Source organism: Calonectris borealis, chromosome 17 (genome assembly GCF_964195595.1).
Source record: "Calonectris borealis chromosome 17, bCalBor7.hap1.2, whole genome shotgun sequence".
Taxonomy (NCBI): Eukaryota; Metazoa; Chordata; class Aves; order Procellariiformes; family Procellariidae; genus Calonectris; species Calonectris borealis.
Window position 1 is genome coordinate 6190010 of NC_134328.1, and position 17916 is coordinate 6207925.

General features: G+C 44.6%; 1 protein-coding gene across 1 annotated transcript in view; it reads left to right on the forward strand.

Moving 5' to 3' along the window:
* The first annotated feature begins 2671 nt into the window (after positions 1–2671).
* TOP1 (DNA topoisomerase I) overlaps positions 2672–17916 on the forward strand; it is a 69040-nt gene continuing 53795 nt past the window's right edge. Inside the window, exons 1-2 of the mRNA XM_075166349.1 lie at positions 2672–2892; positions 3522–3546. Of these exons, the coding sequence (XP_075022450.1) occupies positions 2860–2892; positions 3522–3546 (58 nt within the window). The 5' untranslated portion in view covers positions 2672–2859. The remainder of the gene's footprint in view (positions 2893–3521; positions 3547–17916) is intronic.

Consider the following 17916-nt stretch of genomic DNA (forward strand, 5'->3'; position numbering starts at 1 on the left):
AATACGCTTTTGAACAAGTTATATATCTCCCTGCCTCTTGGGATCTAACAGAGGAGCAGAGGCTCCTTGCAGGCTCCACTCAGACTCCAAGCTAACCCTGCGGGAGAGCGGAGACAAAATGTGGCAGACGGGAAGTGATCCTTGGCAGACACTTCTGCCTGATTTAGGTACGGATGTCTCAGGCAGAGGTTTCCTTCATCACGTGAGTGGTATTCCACAGGAGTGGTACAAGGCTTTGCTTTTCACTAATGGATCTGGCGCTGCTGTCATGGGTCTTTATTAGGACCTGAGCTAACAAACTGGGCAGCTCCCTTTACATTCAGAGCTCTCCTGTCTGGCTGTCAGCAGACTCTTGCAGACAGCCCAGCACTGAGCCTCTCATGTGCCGGTTTGGAGGCTCTGTTTTGCAACCAGAAGTGCGCTTGCAAATGCCTGTGAAGATGGCAGCTGCTAGAAGAGGTAGCGATCCTTTCCTCTGAACGGGGCTGGCTGCAGCTGCAGCATGGTGGGGGTTGCAGCAGGTCCCTCTCTTGTGGCAGCGCACAGCCACCTGAGCAAGGCTTCCTGGGGAGGCAGAAATATGCAAGATTTAAAGTGAAACTGCTGCTTCAAAGAAAGGGCTTTTAGGAATCTCTGGTGTCCAAAGCTGGAGGTGCCAGACTGCATCAGCGGACACAGCCTCTACACCCCTGGACGGCAGCGAGGAGGGGCTCAAACACAGAGCAAAGCCCCCCTTCATCTCATTCTTGTGAGCTAGGGGCAAACACTTCTTCCAACAGGAGCGGTGTCTGAAACAGCCTTTTCATTATGTTTATATTTAAAAATCTAACAGTTTGCATAATAAACACCTCTAGAGCCAGAAATACTTGCCTGCTCTTGGTAAAAAAAGGAAGTCCTCAGATCCTCTTCTAAAGACTGTAAGAAAGTGACAGAGTTTTCCCTTTACAGGATATAAATATGCAGGTGGCTGCTGTCGCTGCTTACATCTTGATTTATCTCTTCAGATAGCCTGGCAGCACCAGATTATTTTAGTGTCAAATCAAAGCTCTGGTTGTGTAAAGAAGCTGAGGAAAGGTACAGTCTGTGTTGCAGCACAGGATGGAAGCTCCAAGAAGAAGACCGGAGGCAGTCCTGTGAGACATGTACCAGCCATGCATAATAAACCTGCCATTTAGTACACCGAAAAGAAAACCCCTTTAGTAAAGCTGCTGCAGAACAGAAATAAACGTCTTCAGATTTGGGTTGGGGCAGGGAGGTGTTTTTCTAGGAAGGTACGTGATTCATTCTCACATTAGCTAAAAGAAAATAAAGCTTTTGTTTCCTTTTTACCCTCCCTTTCTTCATGAGAAAAAAAAATTAAAAGGCCTGTTTACTCTAGAAGAAAAATATTGCTGGCTGATTCCCTTTTAAAGCAGAAAGCTCTTACTTGTGATGCACCATTGCTGTCCTTGACTTTAACAAGTCAAGTCAGCCCAAACCTGCCCGATCTGCGTCCCTCCTTAGCATCTCTCATCTGGATGCGGAGCAGTTGTACAGCGCCCAGCACAACGTAACCTCTGCGTGGTTACTGCAGCCTCTGTGTTTCAGCCTGATACAGCCGGGCAGACTAATAACGAGAGGTCAGTCACACGCTCGGGCTCTCTGCAGGACAGATGCGCACACCAAGCTCGGCGCCTTTCCTGCCAAAGGGAACTGACAGCTGCATCATTTTGAAATGCTCAAAATCAAACCGCGCATCAGGCCATTTGTGCTTCTACACGTTCTGCAGGAGCGCGACTCGGCCGAACTCAGAGTTCCTCCTGCGGAGAGCCAGAGAAAGGCCTATCAGGCCCCAAGCCCACCAGCAGCCCATCTGGAGGGAAGAGTCGCCCAGCCCGGACAACACCGGCTGTGTTTCCACGCACTGCAGCCCTGCCTGGCATTGACCAGGATGCCGTAAGCGTGGCCATCACCATTTCCATAACCGGAGCAGCAGAGCTGCCGTGAGGAGACGTCCTGCCCCGGTTCGGGGGTGGGGGGCAGGCCTGCCAGGCCCCGGCGAGGTCCAGGGCATGCCCCGAGGGCCCCCAAGGAAACCCAGCAGCCTTTAGCAGGGGCCGTGGGGCCTCGCAGGGTGCTCACGATGTACCGGTGCCAGTTATCGTGGGGATCCGGGGGGACGCACCCCTACGCGGCTGCCCTCCCCACCACCCCCTCCCGCCGTCAGGGCGCCGCCATGCTCCCCTGACAGGGCGGGGGTGGAGCCTGCGGGACGAGAGGCGGGGCTTGGTATGCAAATACAGCCGGCGGCCTGCAGGGTTGGATGAGGCGCATGCGCACTGTGCGCACAGTGGGGCACGGGTTCTTACACAATGCACCGGGTTCCTTCTGCGGCAGGGAGGGGAGCGGTAGGGCGGGGTCAAGCATGTAAATGAGGGCCGGCTTTTGCTGCGCGATTGGAGAAGAGGGAGGAAGAGGCGGGACCGGATATGTAAAAAGCGAGCCGGCGCAGGACGCACGGGAGGGGGCGAGCGGGTCGGTTGCGTTCGGAGGGAGCACACGGGCGGGGCGTGGCCCGTATGCAAATCTCGCCGGCTTGCTCGCGGGGGGGGCGTGGCTCGGATGCAAATACACGAACTGCCGTTTCCCAACTCCCGCCCCAACGTCCTGCCGAACAGCGCCTTGGCCCCGCCCCGCCCGTAAAAGGCATCGCGCCTGCGCAGTGCGCCGAAACAAGGACTTAGTCTGTTACACAACCGCGGTGGAGCCAGGGGCTGCGCTCTCCGTCGCGTCCAGGCTCCGCGCGTCCCCGGCGGCGCGGCTCTCCTCAGCTCTCCTCTCCTCCTGCTCCGCTCCGTTCGGCCTCCCGCGCCCTCCGGCATGAGCGGGGACCAGCTGCACAACGATTCCCAGGTGAGCGCCCCTTCGCCGCCCGCGGGGGCCCGCTCCCCGGGGACCCCGGCCGCTCGCCACCGAGGCCGCGGGGTCCTTCCTTCCCCTCAGGGTCGGCCCTGGGGGCCCGGCTGACACCCGCTCCCCGCCTTCAACCTCAGTGAGGGGAGACGTGCGCTGCTGCTGCCCCCTGCCTGCCCCCGCTCGGGGTAGCCCACGCGTCCGGGGACAGCCCTGTCAACCCGGCCTGTGCCCCCCTCGTGGTGCCGGGGCGCCCCCATCCACCGAGACCCCCCCGCTCCGGGACTCGTCTCTGACCAGGTGGGGGTAGAGGGGACTCGTGTGTGATCCCCTGCCCGGGAGAAGGGGAGGGGGGCGGCTGGCCACCTTCCCCGGGCTCGGTCCCCTCTGGGGGGGTCACCCCAGGAGCTGTGCGGGTGCTGGGGGACGGTTCACTCTGTCCCCCACCGCCACGGAGGGCACCTTCTGCATCGCGCTGGTCATTTCTCATTTTATATTTAATTTCCCTAAAAATGAGAATGAAGGAAGGGGGGGAAAATCCAGCGCCCCCCCCTCCAAAAAAAAAAAAAAAGAAATCCCCCGGCGGGACGGCGTTTTTCACGGTCTCTCCCTGTCTCCTCTCCCCGCAGATCGAGGCGGATTTCCGAGCGAACGGTGAGTGTGGCCCCGGCGCGCCCCTCGCCTCGCCGCGCCGGCCGCGCACAGACATGGCGTCCCAGAGACTAAGTCCCGGCTCCTCGCTCACCGGCCCCATTGTTCCCATCGAGCTGCCAAAAGCGCCCCTTTCCCGGCGGCCTCGGCCCCCCCCGACCCCCGTCTGCCCTAGTGGGGGCATCGGAGGCCCCCGATCCGAGCCCATCGGCTCTCCCGGGGTCCCCTTTGGGCCCCGATTCCTCCCTGGAAAGTCGCCTTGTCGACGGTCGGGACTTAGTCTCTGCGCCATTTTCTTTTTCTCCTCTCTTCTGTGTGGCTTTCTCTGCTTCTCCTCCTCCCCGAGCTGCCGGAGTGGAGCCTTCTACAGAGGCACCGGGCGGCGATCCCCGGCCCCCAGCCCCTTCTTAACGGAGGGGAAGGCAAAGTTTTTAACTAAATAAATCCCCAAGCCGTTTTTTATCGCAGCCTCCCTCCCCCCACTGCTCCCCTTCTCTGTTCCTTTCAGGGAATCCCTCCCTTCCCCTAAAATGAAAGGTGATTGCAACATGTTGCTTTTTAAAAGAATCTGCTGCATCCATTTTAAGATCAGTCTTATTTCTTTCCTTGCTATTTAACTGATGTAACTTTACCTTGTTGGGTGGGGCTTTTTAATTAAAATAAAAGCCCACATTAAAAAAAAAAAAGGCAGTGTAGACAATTCCAGAAAGGTAGACAGCATCACTTCAGAAAGTTTGCAAGCTAACTGTTCATTTCGTTCAGAAACATTATAGGAGTCCTGTAATTTTATATATTTCTATATGAATATATACACTTATACATCTCTATATATCTAATCCATATATATATATACACACACACACATAACATTATCTTTTCTAATCAGCCTGATGGCTGCTAACTTTTTCTGATTGCTTATTCATTTTTCTAGGAAGCAAGCTAACTGCAATCCCCCCCAAGTTCGTAGGTGTCAAATTGAAGGGCTTAAGCAGGGCGGAGGGGAGTTGAGGACGTACAACCTACCTTTGTGTGTATGTGTTATTGTCACTGTTCGGGATGTGTAAGGAGCTCTGAGCTGTCCTCTGACTGGTGAGGTGGTAGAGGACAAAAAATGGTTGAAGATATCTGCTTGACTTATGCTGATTTTTAGCATGCTTTTCGGGATTATGTCCATGTGCCTGGTTGCTTTGTAGGCTACTGCGTGTAAATATTTTTTGTGTTTGTGTGCACCTTTCTTTCTGTCAGTTCATTGGAATGTGATTGTGTGTGTGCAATAGGAGCAGGCAGTAGCGAATATGCAGTTTTTGAACTTTTATTTCCATTCTGAATCTATAGTAGGGCTTTGTGAATAATTCTTAGCAGCAAAAAGGGTGCAGTGGATTTCCCAAGAAGTGCAGGAGTAACTCTTGAAGCAACTTAAATATAAGTGTGTATTTGAATACTTGTAGCTTTCTTATGCTGGGAAGTATTTGCTTAAGGATCATCTTTATTTAGGGAAAAGTACTCCTTGATAAGCTTTAGTTATGTACTGATTTACATAGGGGAAGTGATGCATATTTGACATTTCCACTCCAGCTTCCAATGAACCTCTTGGAGGGATTTTTCTCCTCTGTTGTGACCATGTGCTGTTTCATTCTTGTAAGAGTTTTAGGCATACAGCACTTAAAACTCCTCCAGTTTTTATTTCTACCATGTGTTGGAGGAATTCAATACAGAAATTCAAAGTAGGACACCTTGATGGAAAAATGGAATTCCTGGTAAATCAAGCATACCCAACAAATGCAGACCAGTGTAGGTATCGGCACCCTTTTCCACCTATTGTGATTATTTTATGGCAGTTGTGTAACATCATTGTGACTGATCAGAGGCCCCTAGAATCCAAAATCCTTTTCAGTGCTGAAAGGTGCGTGTAACCCTGTTAAGGGAATCCCTTGTTAAGGGAATAATGCTGAATAGACACTGTCCTCTCTGACCTTGTGACCACGACTGATCTTCCTGAAAACCTGTCACCTCAGCTTGCTCCGAGTCTTGTTTCCTCTACACAGGAGTTCTTTGCACTTCTGTGTTGGGGAGTTGTCGCGCGCGGATCTGAGAACAGCGGTTCTCATTTAGGCACAGTGGTGAGGCTCTAGCTCTTATATTCTTGTTTTGATCCTATTTAGTGGCAAAGATTAGGAGTGGGTGGTAGGAATCTCAAGTACTTTTTTTTTTCCCCAGGTGTTTAGAATTGGTTTGTACTTTGATTGTTGTTAGGCAGTGCTTAACAGTAAAGCCAAAGTCTCCTTTTAGGCTGCCTTTCCTCTTTATGTTTGGGGGAAGGGACATTTTTCTGGAGGCTGGTACTGACTCATTCTAAATGTTGAATGTACCAGCAGTAAACATTTTTGTTAATAAAGAATGTTTTGGGTGACTTCTGGATAGTGTATCAGTAATAGAGTAGCTTAAGCACTTTGAAGCTTCCTGTTGTTACTAATGTTCATGTCTAGGCCGATGGATGTACTACCTCAGGTGGTGATCACACAAGTTGTTGCAGCTGAAGTAAGGTGGGTGGGGGTGGATCTGCTAGCCCATTGCAGGTCACCGAGGAGCACCCTGGTTGTAGCTGAGATCTTGGATCTGATTACACACCCATTTCATTGATAGGATAGTATGAGGTATGAAAGAGGATGCCAGCAGTAAGTATGTGTTCCTGGCTATTTCTTGTCATTAAATAGCCAGATCACTCTAAGCAAGTGTGTCCTGGGCAAATTCCAACTTGGGTAATTGCATTCCGTCTCAATATCCAGATTCTCCCTCTTGTTTAATTTGGCCTTAGTGGGTATTTTTTTCACCTTAACTGTATTTTTAGTATCAGTACGCACTGCAAAGAATTTTCCATGTTCAGTCCTAGCAGTGCCTGTTTGCAAACCATCCTGAGAACAATATTGTGCTGAAACAGCGAGCCTTTTTTGCAAGTAATGTCCTCACAGCCTTCAGCATTGTAGAAGGGAAATGGTAGTCTGAACTTGTCATTTCCAAGTACAGTTTGGTCATTGAAAATGACCCCTTCTTCACAGATGTGAGTGTTGAGACAGAACTATGTACTCAGGGAGTACATTTTTTTTTTCCTCACTTGGTAAAATTGGAAATCACTTCAGATGCAAAATCTGTTTGGATTCTGTTGAGTTTTGCCTTTAAGAGCTTTGTTATGAAGGTTGAACGTAACTACCTCTTACTACTGAGGACAATGTTGAGACTAAAAGCAATTTATCTTGACTTTCAGTTCTCCCATTGTGTTTGCAGAGTGCAGTAGATAAAAATTACTTTTGTTTGCAAAATAATCAAATTGCGTTCCAAAGCTACTAAATTCCACTAACTGCTGTTAGTGTCTTGGCTGTTCATCAGCCTGTGGACTTGTGTAACATCCAGAACTGTTCTGTGTAGAAAGTGAAGACATCACCCTAAGCAGTGTTGTTTTCCTCTGGTTGACTTGACCAATAATGTTAAGATGCAATTTGAGGCCAGTATCACTGTAGTAACCATTACAGTATATTAACAGGAGTCAAGTGTGAATTTGATTGTCCAGCATCATAGAGATGGTTTCTGGAAGTCAAACACACTTGAAGGAGGGGCATGCTTTAACTGTGAATTTTTTTTTTTGGGGGGGGAGGGAGGGGGGAAGAAGCCCATGTTGCTGCAGCATCTTATCAGAAACTGGCAGGTTTTTTATGTTGGCCTGAGCGCTTGTATGGCACTTCTGTATGTATCAGGGTGAAGATATGAAGGGGAATGAGCAAGAGGGAAATTTAAATTAAATAGCAAGAGTGCTGAACAAATGCCTTACAAATTAAGGAATTTCAGCACGTTTTGTGCTTTGCATTAAATTCATGTTTCATGTGTGATAGAGCTGCGCCCATAGAAGGTGGGGGTGATTTAAATGCTAACAAACTGAAAAGCAACATAACTAAGATCCTTAAGATTTTCAATGGTTGTGAGACAGGCTGTTGGAGACCAGATTTGTTCTTCCTTGCTGCTGCTTTGTTGGCGCCTTCTGGGTGGGTGGGAGTTTTTTGAAGGAGAGCAGGGCCGATTCTGACATGGGGCTCTGTGTACCTTAGCGTGGCTGTTAGAGCCGCTGTACTAAACAAACTTCATGAAGTTAGGAAACTTGAAGGTAAACTCTTGTGCTCTATCTGTGTCTTGTGCACATCACTGCAAAACTGACTTTTAAATTCCCTGGGAGCATGTCGTCACCGGTGCGTTTAAATGTCAAATGTTTGGCAAGGGATCCAAAATACAAAAGGTAGTTAATGGTATTTAGATGCAGATTGATATCTCCACTGAAAATTTCTTTTCCCTTTTTTGAGATACGTGGAGATGTGAATCCTGAAGAATGTAATTTGTTCCTTCCAACGCAAGCCTTGAGTCACTCCGTGCCTTCACTTCCAGACTGCGGTGCTCTGGGTGATGAGCCTGCATTGTAAGAAGTGCTGCCGACAGCCTCAGAACAATACTTGGGGTAGTTCTAAGTCTGAAACCACTTAGCTTTTTTATTTTAGAAGTATTTAATGTCAGACGCCAATCCCTGCAAAATTTCTTAATTTTGTTTTCGCATTGATTTCCAATATGTTCACAGCAATCTATTGCAGGGCTTGTGGAATATAAGAGTGTAGCTTTACTGTAGGAATCTTCAGATTGTTACAAGTGTGGGTACTCTGAAGTAAATTGATCATTTATGACACTGCTCAGAAATGCAAACTCAGAAATGTAAATAAATGTATTGTTGGTAAGCTGCTCTTAAATATCATGTGCTACATAAGTTGTTCTCTGCATCTGTTTTCCCAGCAGTAGCCTCAGAAGGGCTTTACTAAAGACCTTGAGGTCTGTTGTGTTAATTGTTCTGACACATTCGGCATTCAGGTTAAAACTTAATGGGTGTCTTGTGGGAGTGGGGAGTTGAATGCATTTCTGTTAGCTGCAGCCAACTTTTGTTTTTGTTAAAACTCAGCAGAATTACCTAAATGTGCTGGAAGATGTGTTTCGGGGGTTAATGGCCTGTGTGCTTCCTACTTCTAGCAGATTTTCTTAAGACGTTTTTCCTTTTACTACAGTGTTAAGCGATATCTGTTATTAACATGCTATCAGGGCTACTTTGTTTACTTTGTAAAACATGAAAAATTTTTAACCAAGGGACCAATGTAAAAGTGTGGGTTTTTACATGGCTTCACATAAATTAGGCACACAGCTCATAAACATGATTGAATGCAAATTCAGATTTAATTTCATTTACAACTGTGACTTCAGATATTTGTTGGATAGTTCATTGAATTCCAACCTCCTGAGTTGCGCTGTCAGCAGAAACTGCAATAATATGTAATTATAGCAAGTACTTAACATCTCATTGACTCAAATTCCTTTGTTAATGATTTCACTGGATTCCTGTTAAAGTAATACCTGCTGAAATAGCACAAGCCACTGCCCTATTAGAGAGAGGCTCCAGGTCAGATTCTTACTGGTGTTGTAAATTGTAGTTCTGCTAAAATCAGCAGAGCTCTGACAGTGTATCTGCTTTTTTGTTATTGGACTGCAGGAATGGGCTTTAATGATACAGTGAGTGTTTAAGAAAAGGGCAATTTAACATAAGAAATCAGTGCAGATTTTTTTTCTGTGGCTTTTTAAGATGGGATAGTTTCTCTTTTAAGTCTGCTTGAACTGGTTGTGCTAATAGAATTTCTCATATCCTTCTAAGACATGCAGTCATTCAGAAATATTTATTGGCTTATTAAATTGAATTGCCTTTGCGCCTGCTAGTTTTATAGAAACTGCCCCAAGTTTTATAGAAAACGTCACACGCCAAAACATGGGAGCAAAATGCTATTTTGCATTATGTATTCCGCTCCTGCCTGCAGCTTTGAAGGACTGTCTTAGATTTCCAAATCTGAGAGAGGATATTCATTGTAGAAATTGGTGTTTATCGCCTTGCTTCTCTGGGGCTGTTTCATTTGACTGAGACAGCAGCATATGACAAATATGCCCAGCCATACCTTCTCCCCACATAACTGTCAGTTCTGAGCTGTTTAGCACTGTCAGCGTTTAAATATGTATCATCATTAGATTTCAAAATACTTCCTCCTGTTAAGGGAACAGGAGAAGGGTATGCACTTGCTGTTGTGTCAGGAGTGAGTTTGCTGCTGGCCTGCTCTTCTGAAAGAATAGCTAGAAAATCAGTTTAAAACCCAGTTCTCGGCTACAGTAGGATTATTCCTTTTAAACAGTATTCCCGGTTACTGCTGTCCTTACTCTGCTATTAACTGCTCTAGGGAGCTCCCACTGCATGGTGGCTTCCACTGCCTGTCACTGGTTGAACATTGGAATTAATACAGTGTTGAAGTGCTGTTCTGGGCAGAGCAGAGAGCGTTTTTGATTGCAGGCTCCTGCTGTAGTTCAGCTGAACAAGTTGTAGCAGTGGTTTCCCGGTGTGTATGAGACTGCAGTATTTTTAGCACAGCATTTGTTCAAAATGTCCTGGCTGACATAAATACTAAATAGTTCCAATGGATTTAACCAGATTTACAGTTAGAAATATTCTCATCTTGAATGCTTGCTGTTTAGACTAATGATCATAAAAAGTGAACTGCAGTAATATCTTTTGGTGTCACGGTGAGAGTTAGGACATTTGGAAGGTGATGTGAAAAGAAAGGGTGAAGTTAATTTTGTATTCTTGTGACCTGCAAGGTATAAAAAGCAGTAAAAGTTGCTGTTGACTTCAGAAACATGAGCATACATGCGTATTTTCAAGTTGAAATTTGGTTTCTAAATTTGACTTCGGTAGCTACTCAGCTGATGAACAAGTGAGAGCTCCAGACTTGAGAATGAAAGTGGAGAGTATGGAGCTGCAGTCGGTCTTCCTGAAACTTGTTCCTTGTAACACCTACTTAGCATCAATGATTCTCTGCTTCTTTGAGATAGAAGTAGGATTTTGTTAAACCTCAGTCTGTGTTGCAATGTGAGCAGGAGCAGTGATATGAAATACAGAGTTTTGTGTCAGTCCTTGCAACAGACGATATTCTGGGAGACCCTCCAGCACAACTGGAGATCAGCCCTGATGCTTTTGGGGAAGTGGGAGACCTTGGCAATTAGTTCCCTATTAATAGCTAATGATAGAGATGGAGTCCTGTAATAAGGGAAGATGAGTAGAAGAGGGACAGTGGTTCAAATAAGAATCGCCTCACAAATGTGCTAGAGTGTTATCACAAAGTTCTAGTGATGTTTTCCATCATCTCAAGGCCTGTTTGTCTGCTAGAATAACATACTCTGCGTGAAAAAGAAGACATGGCCAGACAGCTCTCATGAAGACTATGGCTGATACTATTGCTTTGCCCCAGGGAAGTTCCCTTTGTTCATAGCTGTTACTTAAATCTCAATAGTGTCACTTGAAGATGGTCGCAGTAGTAGTCAGCTTAGACAATTAACTTGTACTGACAGCTGCTGTGTGTTTCGACACTGCCAGTTCCCAACATGAAGAAGTCACAGGGGCATTGAGCATGCTTTACTCCTGTCTTGGAAAGCTTTGGAGGCGGGGGCTGGAAAAAGTCTGAAATGCATATCTTAATGGGATGGGGGCAGTGCAGGCTCAAATACGGGAGACATAGCAGGAAAGTTAGTGTAGGTGCTCGTCATTCAGCCTCGGCAGACAATACCTCATTAAGAAAAACAACCCGTATCTCCACCTAAAGTACTTAAGTCCCTTTTTAATTTTGAAGACTGTAACTTCTGAAATTGGGATGATTGCAGGGTAAACAGGGACAGCATCAGGCCATTGGGAAATTGTTTTATTAGGCTTCTGTCAGTCTTAGAGCCAAAAGCTGCTTCCCACAAAGCTTCTGATCGGTAGATCTTTTTGGATTCCCTATCGATATTTTTGACATGAATGTATTTGTTCATGTTCACAAGCTTACCATATGCTTTGTGCAGTTGTGAGCTGCGTGGGTGTGCATTTATGTATTTTTATCTTATACCTTCGTCAGAGAAGGGGGTTTTTTAGGGAGTGTTATAAAGACAATGACTTCCTTCTCTAGCAGTATTGCAGAGTGCTGAGCTTCATGGTGCCCACCAAAAGAGGAAGACTTGCTCCTTCATAATTCTGCCCAACATAGATGGCTGCCTGTAAAAGACAGATGAATGTTCATGGAATTCAGTGCTGCAGAAGAGTGATTCTGCAGTTGGCTGTATCTTTCCATGACTGAAGAGAGATTGATTTCTGCCTCAGGAAAGCTTGGAGTGTACTTGTAGCTTCACTAAAATATTTTGATCAGCCTATGTAACTCGTCTTTGGCTAGGTCATATATGTGTCCATTAAAGACATGCTCCATGGTGAGGATACACTAGCTAAGTGTCTGTTACATCTCATCAGCTGCAGTATACAGCTGACATAGCCTCTTACAGACACACAGTATTTAGCAGATAGTACAACTTTATTGGGGGGAGCAAGACTCTTACATACTCAATGAGGGCATAGTTCCGATTATTCAAAATGTCCCTTTTTCTCCTGTAATGCTATTTTTCAATGATTTTCTAAAAGTAAGACCCTGGTGACTTTTACTATTTACTGCTCATTTTGAAATCCTAATAATTGATTTGCACAGTCTTACTAATTTTTGCAGGAAACATCTGGGACGTCAGTAGTGGAGCATTTTGCTGTGTTAGGGAATAAATGATAGGAACAAATGAAATATGGGGTCTCGTGTTCAACGTGGATAAGACTGCATACAGCTTGTCCTGTCTGAAACCCACTGGGCTAATGCATGAGTACTGTTTGTCTGGCTGCTCTGGAATGAGTTTTACCAAATGCTTTGTAATTTCTGAAGTGTTGGGCTCACTCCACTACTCAGTGTATACTGCATGGGATTGGAAGTTGTCTTGTTTCCATCCAAATGTCTGTCAGTTGGTGCAGCTAGAAGATGTGTGGCAGTGTCTAACTGGAATAATATTAAGAATTTTTTAAAAGAATGTTTTTAGACATTGACCAGAGACATGGCTTCATGATAAAAAGTCAAGAAAATAACTAATAGGAATGGAGCAATACCCAAGTACAGTTAGCTTTTTCATTTTTCCTGGCATTTGTCACTCTGATCTATTGGCTAACACTGCTTCTGACACATGAGAATATGAACTTGTGGAGTGTTATCCAGGACCTGTTTTCTTCGTTTATTTGCCACTTTTCTTCTGTACACGTTTTCAATTTGAATGACAATGTGGCAGTTTTTCCTTTGTATGTATGTAACATGGAATAGATGACCTGTGTTTTAGGGCCAGGGCAATGTACTTTAGTTGAACTTTTTATTGATGGCAGTATATTACTGCTCAAGGCTTATATTCCAGTGTTTGAACAAGGGCCAGACTTGGCAAAACAGCTGTTCATCTCCCTCTGAGGTTGCAGTTTCTTGTTGTGGAGAGGTGGCCTAAAAGGACCTTCTAGGGGAGAGGGAAGAGTGGACTCTCACCTTCTGTGTTTTTTTCTCTTTGAAATATGGTAAGTGTCTGTTGCAGATTTTTAAGTATCTGGAGATAGAGTTGAGAAACATGTAGTGGTCTTCTAACTGAAATGCAGAGATTTCTGGTGTTAGGGTTGCACAACTAGGAGGCTGCTATTTTTGTGGTCTGCAAGCAGAGTTTTAGGAGGAGAAAAGTACAGGGGACACCCTGTTACATAGCTTGTGACATGAGATGGTTTGGACACCTGATAACCAGGTAGGAGGGCTGTCTTCCTTCATCTGCTCTGCCGTGGATGCAAGTGGATGGAGTTCTTTCTGCCCTTAGGGAGATTAGTAGCGAAGTTGGCAATTCTTATTCCAACTTCTGGTTGTGTGTGATGCTGTCCTGCCAGCTATCAGTGTAGTCTGTATTGCTTGGTGCTCTGGTCAGGCTATGTGAAGATGAAGGGTTGAATATGAAGAGAGACTCTTTTGAAGCTGAAAGCAGGAAGCACCGGGGAGGGACATTCTGTTACACATGGACGCTATGGCTGGGATTGAGGTCCTTTGTGCTATACATTGTTATCGTGTCCTAACGCCATACTATTTAAATAGGCAACACAGTAGGAGAAGAGGGAGTACTAAGCTCTTCTCAGAGGTGGAGAAACAAGAACAGTGTGGGAGTGATTTCTTCAGCACAGAAATAGATATAAAGCTGTCTGGCTAGGACTAAGATTCAATTCCAACTTGGACTTTTGTTTTTGATTTTTAATTCTCTCTCCAGCTGAGGACTGAGGTGGTTAGCAAAGGGCAGTACAAAAAAAAAAAGCAGCTTCTGCAGTTTTAGCATATGTTGTAATTTTTTCTTAAATACAGAACTCATCTCAGGAGCAAAAGCTTGCAGTTTTTTCTGTGGTACTAAATTATTTCACAAATACTAAAATGCTGCATGCTGGGTTTTGCAATTAGCGAAATCACTGGATTTACAGCAGGGAGATCAGTGGTTTCCTGGTCTGTGTGCGGGGTTCTGGTATCAAGTACTTTACAGGTTAGTCTCTTGCACCATACATGCCACCTTGGTATGAGTGTCTCCTAACTGTGCCTTGAGCAATAGGAAGAGCATATTATGTCTTCTGCCAGTTTGTGAATGCTAGCAAGTGTGTGAGTAAGATCAATTATTGGAGAGATAAAACAGCTGGGATGGGCAGGTACCAGTTTTAACTTGCCTAAGAAGGTACACTTACAAGTTAGACGAGCACTCTCCATTTTAATCTAGCCTTTTGGGAAACTGGAAGCAGGAGCTCTTTGGAGATCCATGTGAGGGGATGATTCCTTGCAACACAGGCAGGATGTACAAAATGGAGGGATGGAGTAGTACGAGTGACGTACTCTGAGGTTTGTATTCTAGAGTTAATGACCACCAGATGGAGAAAAAAAGGCTGCCTGCTCTTCTTTTGAGGACCGAGAATGTCATTGAGGCTGTTAAAATGTGCTGTATCTGTTGTAATGCTTCTTGTGCACAGGAAACCCCTTTATGCATGGATCAGAGTAAGCTTTCCTTGCTGGTGTTTCTCCATGACACTTAGTTTTTAGCATTGGTTTTGACTGATGATTAGGTTCCTTCAGTTTGGTAACAGTGCATCTAGGGGTAAAGAGCAAAAAGTCTTGAGTGCTTTCTAGCAGAAAAAGTAAGGTGCAAGTTGTGTTCCAGTACACAACTGTAAATTGCCAGATCCAGAGGCAGTAGGTTCATGTGACTACAAATACAATGCAAGAGACAAACTCTTAACAACAGTGACCTTGATTAACTTCTGCAGTGTTGCCCCATCCTGTTGTAGGTGTCATCTTGATCTGTCTTTTTAGTAAACAAACACTGGCACAAATCGGAGTCAGGATATCAGTGTTGTTAATTCTGATATTTGCAAATTATACTGGAGCTGTGTAGGTGTTTGGGTTACTTTGTCTTACTCCAGCAGATTGGAACATCTCTCCAGCTGTCCAGGATATCTTTGGATGTGAATGTGGATAATGTGCACGTTTTCAAGAGCCTTTTTCACTTTTGCTTTCTTAATCCTGCTGTGTTCTTCCTACTCCAAAACCAGGAAGCCTCTCAGAAGAGCTAGCATCTTGTCTGAGTCATAATATCATAGCTGTGTATGTCACCTGCACTTGATTAGGGAAGCATAAGCAAGCTGTCCTTGAAATACCTGTTTTTATGAGTAGATATGGTCTTCTAATTTAAAATGTGCTGCTTTCTGGAGTTTGGTAGCTGTCGTAAACACTGTTTTTTCTTTTGTCATCAAATAGGCTTATTCAGCATCACTTGTATCTAAAGGAAGCTTCTTTCTAGGTTTTAGACTGTTCTAATCATCTAGATATAAAGAGGAGAGTACGGGTTGGCACTTGATGCTCTACGCTTGGCTGCGTTAGCATGTCGTCTTGGGAGAGCCCAGCACAGTGTAGTTTTGTTTGCCCCAGTGCGTAGCTTGTCTTGCAGTGAATGGAGACTGCAGCTAGCCATAAGCTGGCAATCCCAGTAATTTAATTCTTAAATTCAATCTTAGGCAAAAGGCAGAAGCGCTTGAGTTGATGAGTCCATCAGTTTCTTGTTTTGTAAATGAAGGTGTAAAGCTGCATTCTCCGAGCATGGACGCCTGTGTCTAACATGTTTGCCCCTTCCCTCCTGCCCAGCCCTGTTGTTGAGACTCTTGTCCAGTGATGCATAATCTTCGGTTTATGGTTTTGCTATCCATCACTGTCAAAGTGTGAGCTCATCTGCGTAGAGGAAAAAGTGAATTTATTGTTGAACCATAGCCTGAGTTAAAATACTGTGTCTTTCCCTGTGTTCATGAGTAGGCCTCTCTTGCAGCACTCATCCAGTGCAGTATTTCCCTCTTTCAGGAATCTGATAGATTTTTCTTCAAAGCTGCCGTTGTCATCTTTGCACACCAACTGAATCTGGTCTGCCTGCAGTTTAGCAAACAGGTTACATCTGGTGTTGACAGCAGGGATAGCTAGTTCAGAAGTGGGTTGGATCTCCTAGGAACTAATCTGTGCTCGGGCTTTGCCCATCGCTCATCAGCGTTCTTGGTTAGAATGAGAAACGATACTAATGCCCTGGCCACATTTCCGAAGGATCGGGAGGTGTACAAGGTCTTGGGGTATTGAAGCTAAAGTGTATATTTTTAAATGGATTCCTTTATAGAGAATGAAGCTGTGGAGCATTGTTTTGTGAAATGAGTCCCCTGTAGCTGTATTTCACAAGAACATGAAACAGTGTTCAAAACAGATGTGAGCCTCATTTATTAACGGCAGGATTAGTTTTGTTTTTAATTTAAGTTCTTGTGTTTTTTCTCCCTTTTTGTAAATACCCCACCCATCCACCAAGGCACAGGAGCCTCATGCTCAGACTCTAATCCAGACTAAGAAACCTTAAATCCGAAAGGGAACTCATTAGCCTGTAGTTCAAGGAGTCCTCTTTACATAATATTGGTGTGTTTGTGTTTTGGGAGGGCCATTGGGCTGGGGAAGGGAACATTTCTCAGTTTCTTTTTGATAGAGAACTCCTAGGGAAGAAGGCTACTGACTTGCACATGGCAAATATTTACTTTTTGAATGGAGCTGAAATAAATACACTATTTGATTTTTTTCTAGGCTGAATTTTTATAGTGTCTTTTTGTGTGTATTAATAGTTTAATCTCAGCAGAGCTCTGGAATTAGTCTTTGGCAATTAGCTCTATAGCAGAACAGAATCAAAGAAGCCCTTACTTTAGTTGTTTTTCCCCAATACTGAAAAAAGTATTTAAAAAAAAAATTGTATATGGACTACGAACAAGTATAATGGTGATTTTTATCATAGTTGCTTCAGAGACTGGAAAGGTAAGTTTTCCTCTAGTTTTCAGTTCAAACAAGATCTGATATTCAGAAGGGCTTTCTTCTAAGTACCCATGAAGTGTTTGAAGGCTTAAAAACGAATGCAAATTTGTGTCATTTCTAGGTTTCTCATAGGTCTCTTATTTCCATGTTCTGAAGTCAGTGTCATTTGGTCAGCAAGTGTTGGTGACACTTGCTCAGTTCTTCATCTCATAAGCTATTTCTTAAATCTTAACTGTCTCCTGCCCATCACTGCCAGGTGTCCAAATAGTATATTATTAGGCAGTGTGGTCAGCGTTTAGCTAACTGCAGGTATGTGATTTCCCAAATCCTATGATCCGAATGGATTTATTTAACATACAAAACTAAATTCAGATCAAATTACTTGAGGAGATTGGTACTCCAAAAAGGCATCAGTACAGAAATAGGTTGTCAAGCGTCTTTGTACACCGAGAGTGAAATGGTGTTTCCTCCCTGATGGTCACTAGAGTTTTCCCTTGCACTTAATCAAAGCAGAATTACTCTTGTATGTCAGATGTGTGTGTAGTTCATAAAGCAACTTCTAATGCACTCCTTAATGGAACAAATGCTGGATTTGACATTAACTGCACACTTTTCACTGTAGCGAAGTTAGATTTTTCTGAGAATGTGATGCTTGGTATTAGCAAATTGTCGTCGTTTTACTTGTCTGTGGTTATTGCTTTCACTTAAAAAAATTGCAGCTTCTGTATCAGGGTAGCTGTCTTACTATAAAGTGCTAGCAGACGAGATTCCAGTACTTGTCACAAAGACTGTAGTGGCAGAAAGTATCTTGGTTTACATTTTAATCTCAAAGTAACTAGTACTTTAAAGTCTCCTGTTGTGAAAACCTGTGTTGAACTGTTTTTCTGGTCATAGATCCTTTCTCGAGCAGAGACTACTGAACTGTTTCACCTCTTGGAGATGCAAACAAATGTCCTTAGGAAACCAGGTTGAACTTATGTTGTCTCCAACAAATTTGGGGTATTTAGTACACCATCACTAGAAGAGAAACGTTAGTGTTACAAGC